At 37.1% G+C, this 15,235-nt stretch overlaps 1 protein-coding gene across 1 annotated transcript; it reads left to right on the forward strand.

Annotated features, from left to right (window-relative positions):
• The first annotated feature begins 484 nt into the window (after nucleotides 1-484).
• On the forward strand, nucleotides 485-8,759 carry FGG (fibrinogen gamma chain). Its single transcript, XM_042933908.1, has 10 exons — nucleotides 485-598; nucleotides 704-748; nucleotides 1,183-1,366; nucleotides 1,478-1,571; nucleotides 3,093-3,223; nucleotides 3,576-3,709; nucleotides 4,581-4,765; nucleotides 6,242-6,519; nucleotides 7,857-8,026; nucleotides 8,532-8,759. Exons 1-10 carry the CDS (start codon nucleotides 521-523, stop codon nucleotides 8,544-8,546), a joined length of 1,314 nt encoding a protein of 437 aa, XP_042789842.1. The 5' UTR covers nucleotides 485-520; the 3' UTR covers nucleotides 8,547-8,759.
• The last annotated feature ends 6,476 nt before the right edge of the window (nucleotides 8,760-15,235 follow it).

The raw sequence follows: 15,235 nt of genomic DNA on the forward strand, positions 1-15,235 counted from the left end.
CGGTCTCCTTCTGCCATGGCCACAGGTTAAAAATAGGTCTGTTAGCTCATCCCCTGGCTAAGAAAGGACTTGCATTACATTGGTTTATGGCACCAGGCTTCATCTTCAGGTTGAGGTGGGTTTTCCCGTCGAGGTCAGCTCTCTGTATTTGCTCTCAGCCATGTACTGGAAGAGGTTGCGTCACACAGCCTCCCAGGCCCCCTCCCCCCTCCCCGCCATGGCTAATGCTTCACCAGCCTTTGCAGATGAAGGTGCCACAGAGGAGAAAGTTTGAGCTGAGCCAAAAAGGAGGAGCTTACACCTGTGTGCCAAATCTGAGAACCTGACCGAGCATAGGGTGGGAGCCAGGATGAGGAAAAAGACGGGAAACACCTCCCCGCCTTTCTGGAAAGAAGGCCCCGTGATCAGCCCCAGCCACTGGCAGTCCGGCCATCCTTGGAGCTTACTTAAAGGGACAAGGGGAGCCCGAGAGGCCACTGTGCTGACACTTCAGGGCTCGGAGCACCGGTACCCAGACACCATGACTTGGTCCTTGAACCACCAGGGTTTAATCCTCTGCCTCTGTACTCTTTTATTGCTCCCCTCAACATGCCTGGCAGTAAGTGTGCTGTTTATAGAACATAGTTGTTTTACATGGGAAGCTGAAAAGTGAGGACACAGCTGATAAACTAGTGACATTTCTGGGTTTTTTTTCCCCCTCCAGTATGTTGCTACGCGAGACAACTGCTGCATCTTAGATGAAAGATTTGTAAGTAGTTTTCATGTTTCTCACTGTGTTTGAAGTGGGGAGGGGCAGAGGAATAGAAGGAATTCTCTCACAAATCTCATTGGGCATTTTTAACTTTAAAAAACAAAAAAACATAGTCTAGGTTTTACCTATTTTTATTAGCAGATATTTATGCAATTAAAAAAGAAGTTTAACATTTATTTATTTTTGAGAGACAGAGACAGAGCATGCGTGGGGGAGGGGCAGAGACAGAGAGAAGGAGACACAGAATCTGAAGCAGGCTGCAGGTTCTGAGCAAGCTGTCAGCACAGAGCCTGATGTGGGGCTCAAACCCACAAACTGTGAGATCATGACCTGAGCGGAAGTTGGATGTTCAACCGACTGAGCCACCCAGGCGCCCCTATGCAATTTTTAAAAATCAAGATTTCTAATCACTTTAATTGTTGCATTTTCAGGGTAGTTATTGCCCAACTACCTGTGGAGTTGCAGATTTCCTGTCTACTTACCAAACCGGTGTAGACAATGATCTGCGGACTTTGGAAGACATCTTAAGTCGAATTGAAAACAAAACCTCAGAAGCCAAAGAATTGATCAAATCAATCCAAGTCAACTATAATCCCAATGAGCCACCGAAGCCAAGTGAGAAACTAAATACCACCGACTAAGAAAATGATTTGTGACGTTCTTTTGCTGTTGTTTCAGTGGTTCCACTTGCTTATGTCTTTCTATGTCTCTGATCCTGTATTACAGACAGGATAGTGAGTGCTACTAAGGATTCCAAGAAAATGATGGAAGAAATTCTAAAATACGAGGCATTAATTGGAACACATGAATCAAATATTCGGTAAGCGTTTTTGTGTTAATTTACTCTCCCAGATTGACTTAGTTTTTATTCAATATGCCAAGCTTCAATGGAAATAATCTTTTATTTCTTCCCCACTTATAATATCCCATTGACATTATGCCTATCTTGAACACAGTGGAGGTAGAAGTTTTTAGAGCATTACCAATTGCATTGGGTTATAACTGCTTTTTAATAATCGTGTGGGAGAAAGGTGTTCTAGACATCTTCATATGCTGTTGTGACCAGAATCAATCAAAATGGTCACCACCCACCCACCTTTGGCTTACTACATAAATTCATACTGATGGGAATTTGCTTGTGGAAAATGAAATTCCTTTAATAAAAATGCCAACAAAGAGGCGGTGGGGAATTAGTAAGCAGAAGTATAGGGAGGATCTTGGCTACAACAGTATATTATATTGAAGGCAGAGCAGGAAAAAAAATGTGCTTTAAGAAGCTAAGCATAACAAACATTGTAGAGCAACATGTTGATCATGGCACAATGAACGTGCAGTCATGTATTCTCCTCCCTTCACTTGAAAGTAAAATGTGTCTGTTAACAACTTCCCAGGGACTCACTGACTTTCTGAACAGAGGGTCTCGGATCCAGTTTAGTTTCTTACACAATTTATTTTCCTAAATTTTTCTCAAAGTAGCATAGGATATTGAGATAAACGGTGACTGGAGAGCAGTGGTCCAGAAGGGATCTACCTTCTGTTTGTCATCAGAGGCCATTACTATGATTTTTGTGGTTATTACTAACATTATAATTTGCATTATGATTGCCCATCATTGAAGTTAAAGGAGACTACTGTGCAGAAATTTTCTAAGGTGCATGAGGGAAAAAAGTGGTCAAATAGTTTGTCTATCCTTCTTTATTTCAAAGAAAGATACAATAGTCTGTGTATTATAGATGGTTTTCTATAATTTCTGAATGTGTATAAGCAACCCTGTGAGAAACCACAAAAACAGCTTTTTTACTTCCCTCAGACTCTTTCCAAAACAATGTAAACAGAAACATGAAGAAGAAAGAGAAAGTGTCTGTTATTTTATGTAAGATAAGGCTCCAGATACTTTTCCTATGTAAGTTATAGACTGAAGTCCACAAATAGATCCTCAGTAGATCTACAGTGAAAAGGAATAGCTTCCACCTGTGTGAATTGCTAGGCAGAACCTTTCCTTCCCTAGGAATATGCTGTCCTAAAAAAACATCAGGCAGTCTTCCTATTAACCAGGCTCAACACTCACGTAGGCTGTTATCTGCTGCCCTTTATGCAGAAGGTAAAAATCAGGATGACCGCTTACCATGATACTGCTGATCGATAAGCACTCCGTTATTTTCTTTTCCAAAAAGCTTAGGACTCTAATACACCTCAATTTGGTAACATAATTTTATATTTCTTCCAAGAATGAAGCCATTTATCAGGAAGTACTTCTGGAGACCACAAAGTATTTTGTAATGAAAATACAAAATTACTCCTCTAAGGGGAATATTCTGTTACCTTATTCTTCTGCTTATAGATTTTTGCAGGAAATATATAATTCAAATAACCAAAAGATCAATAACCTGAAACTGAAGGTAGCCCAGCTTGAAGCAAAGTGTCAGGAACCATGCAAAGACACAGTACAAATACATGATACAACTGGGAAAGGTATGTGAAAGGTTTATATTGGGATTATTTTTATCACAGCAAATACATAAAGCAAGGAGAATGTATAGGAATGTATACTTTGGAAAGTGTTTAGAATAATTTGCAAAGTGTTTATAGGAATGAATAGGAATAACACGGAAAGTGTTTAGCCATTAAATCTAAGGTGTCCAATTGCTTAGACCTTTCTTGAGTAGTTGAAAAGAGTTTGAAAGGAATGATGATGAGAGAAGAAAATGTTTCTTGGGACATGAATCGTTTGCAGCATGTTAAAAGCTCACTATGAAGGCTGGAACAGTCTAACAGGGATTTCGAACCACAGTAAAACCTTCTTCTGCTCCTTCTCCTCCTTCAGACTGTCAAGACATTGCTAATAAGGGAGCCAAAGAGAGTGGGCTTTACTTTATCAAACCTCTGAAAGCTAAGCAGCAGTTCTTAGTCTACTGTGAAATTGATGGATCTGGAAATGGATGGACTGTGTTGCAGAAGGTATTTTTTCCCTCACCCTGTATATTTAATGAACGCCCAGATAAACATCCTCCATATGCCAGAAACTTTTGCAAGCGTTTGCTGAACATTAACTCAATTAGTCCCCACAATTTCCCTAGAGGAGGAAACTTAGGCACAAGAGGTTAAGTAACTTGTCCAAGGTCACATAATAAGTAACACATAATAGGTCATATAATAAGTAAAAGAGTCAGGATTTGAACCCAGGCAGTCTGGCTTCAGAGTCTGTGCTTTGACTCTACACTATGTTGGCACTGCTGTTATAGATTCACTATAGCATATAACCACTATCAGAATGACAAAGAACTAGAAGAGACCTCTTTCATGAGGCAGCACAAGATCTAAGGCTGCCCATCACAAAGAGAGAAAGTCTCCCAGAGGATACGGTTGGGTTATTCCAAGACAAGCCCATCTGGTATCTCTGGCACTCATTGCCCATTCTTTTACTTTTTGCTTATCTTTGATCACTGTTACAACTAATCTGCAGGGGGCGCTCAGAGTGAGTGATGGGAGCGCTCGTTGGTAGATACAGATTGAGCAATTGGCTTGACCTTTCTACCATCGGTATAAAAATCAGCAATATCAAGTTGGGGTTCTGAAGTCCTCTAGGTGCACCAGACACTCTTTTTAAAAAGTATTTCTCTTAATCCTCTGGTGTAATCCTGCAGCAACCCTACGAAACAGGCATCATTATTCCAATTTTACCAATGAGGAAACTAAGGCAGCTTGCCCAAGTTCACTTAGTAAATGGTGGAATCATACTGTCCATATTTTCAACAAGATATTTATAGCATTTTCTTCGTGTGCACTGATAATCCGCTCTCCCCTTTTGTCCATGCAATTGTGTAATTAGAGGCTTGATGGCAGTTTGGATTTCAAGAAAAATTGGATTCAATATAAAGAAGGATTTGGACATCTGTCTCCTACTGGAACCACAGAATTTTGGCTGGGAAATGAGAAGATTCATTTGATAAGCACCCAGTCTGCCATACCATATGCATTAAGAATACAGTTGGAGGACTGGAATGGCAGAACCAGGTACTGTTTAGAAAGGACTTCTATTTCTTGGTGTAGAGACTGTCTGGAATGTGCACTTGCCAACTATCAATAGTCCAACATCAAAGACAGCCTGACAAATGCAAAGAGCACATCCAACCATTTTCCTCAGAAGTCAGTTTCGTTCTTGGGCAGTTCAAAGACATAGGTCCTATCCAGGATGGGTAGTGTTTTGGTACAATCTACTTACCCTGGAACCATACAGAATAATAGCTAATATTTGCTGAGCATTTAATATGTACTAGACATCAAGTGTGAAATTATAATTTAATCTAGTCCAAATAACTATTTCATGAGGAAGGTACTATTACTAATCTCATTTTACAGATTAACTTTCCCAAGGTCACATTGCTGGCGTATGGTAAAGATTGGATTTGAACTCAGGTAGTTTGACTTTATAGCTTGTCCTCCTAATGACTATTTTGGTTGAAAACTGAATCCAGACTTTTCAAATTTCCTGGCAGTTCAATGACAATTCAGTCAAATCCATGAGCTACCTTAAAATTAAATCTTCTAGTTCCTTTGGTAACATAAAGTCCCCTCTATGCCCAGAGCTATCAGGGACCTTTGAGCATAGTATTCCTAGTCAAAATTCACAAAAATATTTCATATTTTTGTTGCGTCTACAAAATAATGAAATATATTGTCTCCAAACTTGTATTTTTAATTTTTTTTCATCAGAAACTACCACAGTCAGCAGATCTTCTCTTAGGAGAACACCTCCCATTTCCCAAGCACTGGAGATTAGGAAAGAGGCTAAATATTTTCTGAAATTTTCTATTCATGCACCAAGGCCCATTCTTTCCTGCAGTCCATAGAATTCTGGCCCTTATTTCACAATTCCCTCCCCCCCCCACCCCACCCCAGGGAAGATTCTGATCATACAGCTTATGTTTTGTGGGCCACACAGGGACCATTTCATTCATGTGATGCTCTAGGAAGCCCTCCTTCTTGCCACTACAACACTGCCTTGGGAAAGAAAAATCCCTTTAGGACCTCATCCTTCAGATGATATTAGTGACTAATAGAGGTGTAGTTCCTTCAAGATCATTAAATTAATGATCACTCAGTGTCATTTGCTATGGTTTATAACTCCATGTGCAATGCTAAACACTTAGATAAAGGTGGAAAACATGAAATTAGATTCATCCAAACACCTGAGTTTGATATTAGGACTCTGTAGGCAAAAAGCATTAAAATGGCTGATGTTTTTAGTTTACATTGGGATGCCTTGAAGGCTTCTAGACCCATCCTGGGTGGTGTTGACGAGTTCTGAACTGATTCACACATCCATTGCCTCTTGCCAGATTTGCAGAAAATTTGACTCAATGAGCGCATTTCAGGCTTACGAAGCGAAGTTAAACATTCTAGACAATTTTCTTATGGAAAAGGGAACTTCTGAGGTCCCTTGGTCCTAATGAGAGCCAAGATATGATGTCTCTATTCCCTTCTTTATAGTACTGCAGACTATGCCATGTTCAAGGTGGGACCTGAAGCTGACAAATACCGCCTGACATATGCCTACTTTATTGGTGGAGATGCTGGAGATGCCTTTGACGGCTATGATTTTGGCGATGATCCCAGTGATAAATTTTTCACATCCCACAATGGCATGCAGTTCAGTACCTGGGACAATGACAATGATAAGTATGAAGGAAATTGTGCTGAACAGGATGGATCTGGTTGGTGGATGAACAAGTGTCATGCTGGTCACCTCAATGGAGTTTATTACCAAGGTATAGATTTCTTCCTTAGATATATGAATTAGTGTATAGTCTCTATTTTTATAAAAGGTAAGAAACAGATGTAAGAAAATAAGAAATAGTAAAGATGTTGGGGGGCTTATTATATAGCTCTTTATTTTAAACCAGAATTGGATAATACTAAACTTATACCTCAAATTGGCCCCACTACAAGAAATCCACCCGGTTGATATTTCTTCTAGACTTACCATATGTATGATCTGGATGGGCTAACATTATCATATTTATGCTTGTTAACATATTAGCCTGGTGCGGCTTCCCATGAGCTGTGTGACAGATATAACCAGTGAGCAGTGAGCAGGTGTCCAAAGGAATGGAGTAAAGATCAGGGAAGTAATGGTAAAGGCACAGTTCCATGAAAGCTTGAGAGGAAAGTACAGCCTGAGAAGTGCAGGCACTTATTTTAGACCGGGGGTAGCAAGCTGTAGTTTGCTCGAAGGCTGGAATACTTCTGAACAGTGGACTTACTGATAAACTATTGTTACTACTCAACAACTATGTATTGGGGAGGCCCTACTAATTCCAAAAGCTCTATTAAGATAAGCAATCTTACCTCCTCTGGGCACTGTGCTAGCCAATAGATGATTTGTAGTCCTCTTAAAAGCTATTTTATCTTTTGATTTTCACAACGTTCTCCCCCCCTCCCCACTTTTAAACGTATCTTTGCACCTACAAACCATGCAATTAGAAGACCCTCTCAGGGAAGGTGTTTGATCCACATGACTCAGAGTAGCCATGTTGATAGCTTGTGGTATACTCCAGCGTTGGACTCAGACAATCCTTTACAAAATCACATGGGATCTAGTGCCCAAGGACAAGGAGAAGGCAAATCAATGTAGTCTCCACTGTGTAATGGAGAAAAAAAATAACTTTCCAAAACTGTTTTCTAAAGTACTTTCCAGTGAAATTGTGTTTTTAGATGACTCAAGGTCATCTCATCAGGAATTGTGACTGCTGCCATTCTAACCTGCTTGTGGAAAGATGATCAGTAATAGCTGATTCCAGGATGGCTAAGCTCGGGAAGAGAGGCAGATTGGGGAAATTTGGGATTCTTGCTCTGTTAGTAAGGGAATACATTTATGTATGGATGCGATCAAGAAGTAGAATACAGATATAAGGGGTTGATTCATAATAGAGTGTATTTTAATTGTAAATCAGGATTTATGATTTTTTACGGATTTTTCTGATAGTAGATAATACTATAAATTTGATGTAAGTGACAATGTATTTTGTAATAAACCATTCTTTATAGACTTTCTGAGATAAGGATAACCAAGAGTAATTATATGTACATCTACAATTTATTTTAGGTGGCAGTTACTCAAAAACATCTACTCCTAATGGTTATGATAATGGCATTATTTGGGCCACCTGGCAATCCCGGTGGTATTCCATGAAGAAAACCACCATGAAGATAATCCCATTCAACAGATTATCTATTGGAGAAGGACAGCAGCACCATCTTGGGGGAGCCAAACAGGTTGGACCAGAACACCATGTTGAAATAGAATATGACTAAATTGTTTTACCCTGAGAATTAACTGTTAATTTCTATTAGTTTCAGAAACTTTTCTGAAAGTTTCATTTTTCTTACCCTATTTATTAATTTTAAGTCTTTTATTAAGAGTGTTTAGCCTTAAATGGAAATTAACACTCACTTTGGATTATATTCCCAAATTACTGAGCTCAGAGTTGTTTAAAATGTGTTTAAGAAGATAACATTTTAGCTTATTTCCTAAATCTATAATAATAAAATTATTGCCAAATTTTGAATTTTAATGATAACATGTCATTTTGTCTTGATTTTTTGTTTTTATTATTTCTTAAATATTTTAGTATATATGAATAAAATCAGAGTAAATTCTAGCATTTCAAAGGCCTAACTATCTTTTCCATGTTTATTAACCCCAAATCATCCATCTTTAATTCTTCTTTTTAAATGGACAGAATTATATCTTTTTAATATATTTTTGTTTTGGTCTTAGGTTGGGGACATTTAAAAGACCATTTCAAAAGTGATTTGCTTTTTTAAAAAAGGACTTTATCTGAACAGAGAAATAAAATATTTTTCCTATGGGACAATGGACTTGCAAAGCCTCACTTCATTGTAAGAGTAAGGAAGAACCCATGTTGAGAACTCCACTAACAGTTTTATGCTGATGATAATTTATCTACATGTCATTTCAATAAACATTTTGTTTCCTAAGACTAGATACATGGTACCTTTTATTGATCATGAAAAACCATCACTTTCCTTCAATTCAGTAATTCCAGTTGGGAAATCATCAGTAGTTGCTGAGTTCTTAGTTTATGCTGAACCTTATCTTGACTCTTAGGTAGTTATGAAGAGAATAGAAATCATGGCTTTTGTCCTCCAGGGGATATAAGACAATTATAGGAGAATACAGTAAGCCTAAGTGACAAAATTTGGTATAAGAACATAAACACAAGTCACCATCACACAACTAAAGTTCATGGGACCCAAAGTACAACTGGACATATGAGGCTGTTTGGGAATTATCCCAGAAAAAAAGTTTAGTTGCAGACCCTGCAGCTAGATGTGGGCACCCTGAGAGGACTGCATGTGACTCAGAACAGAGAGCTTTAGGGCATGCTCTGCTCTGTCCCTCCCTAGTAACTGATGAGGTGAGTGGAATGGAGCCATGATTCATGCTGGATCCTGGGATGTTGAGGTTTTAGCAGCCAGAGATAGGAACTGGCAACTTTCTGTAAGGAATAGCAAAGTCTATATAAGTTGGCATAAAGTTGACCACGGAAAGTAACTGATTTTATGATTTTATGAGAGGAAGATCCAGTTGTTCTGTAGTCTTCAGCTTTGGCTTTGGATTCTCTTCCTTTCCACAATTTCTTTCCTAATTCTCTCACTTCCTTGTTTTCATGAGTTCTGATTTTTATTTTTATTTATTTATATATTTTTTAACATTTATTTATTATTGAGAGACAGAGAGACACAGAGTGTGAGCAGGGAAGGGGTAGAGAGAGGGGAAGACACAGAATCTGAAGTAGGCTCCAGGCTCTGAGCTGTCAGCACAGAGCCCGACACAGGGCTCGAAATCACGAACTGTGAGATCATGACCTGAGCAGAAGTCAGTTGCCTAACCAACTGAGCCACCCAGGTGCCCCATGAGTCCTGATTTTTAAATATCCTAATGAGGAGTTAAAAACAGTAAGTCAACTTCTAAGGTATACAACCAAATACCTGTGAGGCTTTGGGATAAGAAAATTGATTCATTGTTTGCAACACTCATTCATTTATGTATGCCTGAAGCATTCATTCAATTAACATTTACTGAATGCCTTCTCTGTACTAGCCACGGTTCTGGATAGTGGGGATACTGCACATAGTGGTATTTTTATTCCTCCCAAACCTGTTCTATTCCATCCAGTTCTCAAGTTCCAAAAAACCCAGCGACTCATCTTCCAGTCTTCCTTGTTCTTCCTCCCCCATATCATCAAGCCTGCCAAATCCACCTGCTAAATATTTGTTATTTTCATTTCCTTCTCTATATCCCCTGCCACCATGTTAGTTGGGACATACAACATCTCCTACCAGGATAATGGAAATCATCTCCTTCCTCTCCTCCATCTTGCCTTCAACCTTGCCTGCTCCCACCTCGTCATGCTTCAAACTACTTTTAAACTCAGAATGCATACAAGACTGCATTCCCTTTGTGAATCTATAAAATTCTCTAGGTGAGCAATTTGGTCATAGATAAGAAGAGTTGATTAATACCGTAAGTTTTGTTGTAATAATATCACTTCAGTGATTTATCCCAAAAAATTATTTTTGAAGAATAGCCATGTAGAGAAATTTAATATAGCCATATAGCTAATAAGTGAAACATATAGAAAATATTTCACAGTAGAAGAATGAACAAGATGATTTATTAGTCAATGCAATGCATTGAATCGAATGCAATGATTACATAAGTATAATATCTCTGTATAAACATGGAAACATTTACAAAATAAGTGAAATTTTAAGATGAAAAAAAATTCTAGAATAATTATGTAAAAAGTATCTATGCATACATTTTGAACAAAATGTAATCTTGACATGTACATATTCTTTGTACATATTTATTCTCCCCAACCAATCTAATGTAAAATTTAATAAACATACTAGAACACAAAATACATATAAGGAAGTCCAAAATCTTTTCTGATTTTTCAAATGATCACTTACTCAGTGCTTCTTCTAAAATATCAATTATAACATTCTTTCAAAAACATTTCAGAGCTCCCTGTTTTGGGGAGTGTCCCAAATATGTATTGGTCTGCATGTTGGATAAACCGGCAATGGTTGTTAGAGGGGGGCTGACTGATTGGTAGAGAAGGGATTCTAACTTTCTCTGTATATATCTCTGTGTTGTTTGATTTGCTATAATGAGTACATATTAAATTTAAAGTTAATTTTAAAACCCAATGAGATGGAGACAAACAGATGAACTACAAAATCCTATTTGTTTAGTTACTAATATTCGATGGTAATTATCAAAGGGCTACAGTTTCAGAAATAAAGCATTAAAAATACTTCCAGACTCAGTTGGATGATGTCTCCACAAATAAATAGAAATAGAAAGGATTATTTTGACAAACCTTAAAAAGTCTACTTTTAAGTGAAACGAAGAGTTTGAGGCTTCACAGACAAAGATTATTTTTCTTCACAGCTCAAATCATTAGGTGACTTACTCAACCCTTTCCCAGACATGCAAAAACTCAGGTCACTGCAAAATAGGCAGGCTAAGTGCAAAGCAAACATGCATGGTCCCACCGTTTGAAAACCCTGCAGAGGGAAGCTTCCAAAAAGGAAGGTCTTGTACAGGTGTGCTGATACCATGACTTCCGTTCCTGAAACTACAAGGCAGAGTTCTTTCATCAACAGGCTGGAATAACCATTCATGAACAAGTATCAAGATTTTCAAATCTACCTCTGAAGTGCTGTAGCTTTTTTTTTCAATTCTCTTTATGCTTAGTAGTTGTAAAGATTATGTTTCAGATTTGTAGGTAGGTTGAAAATGAATGAGAAAGGAAGAATATTAAGTATAGACAACATACTAGGGAACTTGACCAGATCTAAACTTTTTGACTCTGGACTCTAACCAGTATAAACTAGCCAAAGTGTTTATGGTAGAGAGCTTTAGTTATTCAGCTGATAAGAGTGAAAAACAAAGTACACATGTAACCCTGTGGAGAATATAGCTCCTTGATGGTTTTTTATGAGTTTGATGTAGCTCCAAAAGAGTGTTTGGGGAAGGGGAAAGAATTAAAAATAGTAAGAGGAGATACAGTAGATGGATAATAATAAGTTGGTGATAAAGAGACCAAGAATATGGAAAAGATTGTTTCAGGTATCTTTTGGGGGGGGCGTGTGTATCCCTCAGAGGCAGAGACTGAGTTAATCATAATCTTGGTACACTATTCTCATTCATCTGTGCTGGGTCATTCTTTTGATTGATCCTTTTATTCAAACTTCCTTTTCTTCCATTTGTCTCCTTAATAGACAATTATTTCAATTCATTTGATGTGTTTATTTGCATACATTCTTATAAATCATGAATTATTCTTTTGTGTTATGTATTTTTAAATTATATAAAAGGCACTGTGTTATAAATTAGTATTATCTGGCTGGTCCCCAAATTCTTTGTGACTGGTCCATGTTAAGATAGGTAGAAAAATTAAGGATTTTCTAATGTATAAACATTTTTTCCTATATTATCTTTGCTCTGATTATAGTCACTGAAATGTAATTTTATATCTTTGGAATCTGATAATAGAAATTTGGGCCTATATTTTATACATCCTTTTTTAAATTTCATTTTTCTAGTAATTATTTTTATTTCATTTTATAATCTAATAGGTCTGTTATTGTTTAGATATTTAATAAAATGGTCCTTTGGCTCAGTTGGTTAAGTGTCCAGCTCTTGATTTTGGCTCAGGACATGATCTCACAGTTTTTGAGTTCAAGCCCCACATCAGGGTCTGTGCTGACAACACAGAGCCTCCTTGGGATTCTCTCTCTCTCTCTCTCTCTCTGTTCCTCCCCTGCTCGTGTTCTCTCTCTCTCAAAATAAATAAATGAATAATATTTAAAAAAAAACTACAAAAAAAAAAAAAAAAAGAGAGAGAAACACTGCTAAGGAGAAAAAGAGAAACACTGCTTCACTGTATTTATTATTTTTTTCATTCAACTCTATGTTAAGATCTACCCACAATCTGAGTATTTTATAATTTCCCTTAATTTTCTTTTGAAAATTAAACATATTCATATAAAGTGAATATTACTTGGTTTTTTAAAATTATCTATTTTTAATTAATATCTAAATCTATTGCATTATGGTCAGAGAACATAGTCTTGATATTAGTTCTTAGTTCTTTTTTTTTTTTTTTTTGAGATTTTATTTTTAAGTAATCTATACATCCAATGTGGGGCTTGAACTCATAACCCCAAGATCAAGTGTTGTAAGCTCTTCAGACTGAGCCAGCCAGGTGCTCCATGATATTGGTTCTTCAGAGAGTCACTAATTATTCTGGGACAGAGGAAATTATCAGAGAATTAATTGATCCCATAAGAGTGTACATAAATCATAGTCATTCTCCAACAATGGTCTACACACCAGAAGAGTATTAATATTTTTTCTCTTAAGGAGAAAAACAAACAAACTAAAGACATACAGTCATCAGCCTCATAAACATAAGCCTTGCTCCCAATGGCCCGATAGCCATGGCCAACTACGAGTACTCATAGTAGGTTTGACCATTGACTTGTAGAACACTCCTCTGTGTCAGGTTTGAAAGACTTTGGGAAGGCTGTCTGGCACAATTTCAAGCTCTTGCTTGTTTCAATTTAATTGGGAAATATCTGAAGGTACAAACTGAGATAAATTCTGGATCATGATATTTAATCAGGTTTACAACTAGGTCAAAAATGAGTTTCCCAAATCCAAAATCCAGTACTCTTGGCCCTCACTCTCATTTCCCATCCTCTCGCGGGTTTTCTTTTACTGGCAACTTTGAAAGCACAAAATGACCTGCTGTGGATGGGAAACCTCCCTAAATAAATCTAAGTGTTGACTTCCCCTCAATAAACATAGCAGGGCAGATTCCACTCTGTGATGAAAGTGGCTCTTTCAAATCCTCAGGGGCAAATAGTTAAAGTGTGACTTTAAAAAAAATTTGACCTAACGTTTAAGAGACCTTGGACTGGCAATGTTTTCCTTCCTAACTTGCTCTCCTTACATCACAAAGCTATGGTAAAGGTCAAATGAGAGAACATATGAAATTGCTTCAGAAATAAAAACAAAAACAAATTTTTTATTTTGTTTTGTTTTGTTTTCTTGCTGCTAAGATTGGTATTGCTGCATGGGATTTGAATCCAACGTCATTTAAGTCTGGAAATATAATTTTAAAATTTTAATGTTTTTTGCTGTTATTTTTTAGCAATGTTTTTCTTTTGTAATAACTTTTATAAATTTTATAATTTTATTTTGTAATTTTTTTGCAGGAAAGTTACAAAGATACTACAGACAGTCCCCTGTACCTGTCACCCAGTTTCCTCTAACGCTAACACCGGACATTACCATGATTCATTTGTCAAAACTAAGAAACCAACTCTAGTAGTTCTTATTCCCTACCTGTCACACGCTATTTATTCTGTTCCCCCAGTTTTTTTATAAATTTTTTTATGGTTATTTTTATAAACATTGAGAGACAGAGACAGAGTGCAAGGCAGAGAGAGAGAGGGAGACACAGAATCTGCAGCAGGCTCCAGGCTCTGAGCTGTCAGCACAGAGCCTGACCAGGGGCTCAAACTCATAGACCAGGAGATCATGACCTGAGCTGAAGTCAGACACTTAACTGACTGAGCCACCCAGGTGCCCCTCTGTTCCACCAGTTTTCACACTAACCTTTATTTCTGTTCCAGGATCCTAGCCAGGATACAACATTACATTTAGTTGCCACTTTTTAGTCAACTTTTGTAACCATTTCTTAGTTTGTCCTTGTTTTTCATGACATCGACTGTTTAGAGGAGTATATTCTGGTATACTGGTAGTATTTTGTAAACTGTTCTCCACCTTGAGTTTCTCTGCTGTTATTCTCAGTAATTTTTTGTTTAATTTTATCTAAGCAAAAATTTACCCAAATGCGTTCTTCAAATTGCCTTGGTTTTACTGTAGAAAGACCCATTTAAAATAGGTTCCAATAGGAATCACCAAGAATTAAATTGATCTTGATAATTAAATTTACTCATACTTTTCATATAATTTCTTGCTAAGGAACATCTAAGTTCCTTACAAATGCTATTTCCCCAGATCTCAGTAGATCATTATTAAATCAGTACCAACTGATACATCTTGTTTGCTAATCTCTAACAGAACCACAGTGAAATCGGCAGAGAAGTGTGCCAAATTTAATGGATTTAAGGTGTATGACATTAGGATGAGACCATGTTGGTGATATTAACACATCAATTGATTATTCATTTGTATAATGGTTTAACTTTTCAAAAATAGTATTTATATACTTTAATGCATGTTCAAGGCAAACAATTTGATACATCCAGTAAAATTTAGTAAAGCACATCATAAGTAAAATTAATTTATCTTGAAAATGAATTATTTAATTGATAAACACAGTCAAAAAATGAGAAGAAGTAAAGCAATGGGAA

The sequence above is a fragment of the Panthera leo genome, chromosome B1 (assembly GCF_018350215.1).
Source record: "Panthera leo isolate Ple1 chromosome B1, P.leo_Ple1_pat1.1, whole genome shotgun sequence".
Lineage (NCBI taxonomy): Eukaryota > Metazoa > Chordata > Mammalia > Carnivora > Felidae > Panthera > Panthera leo.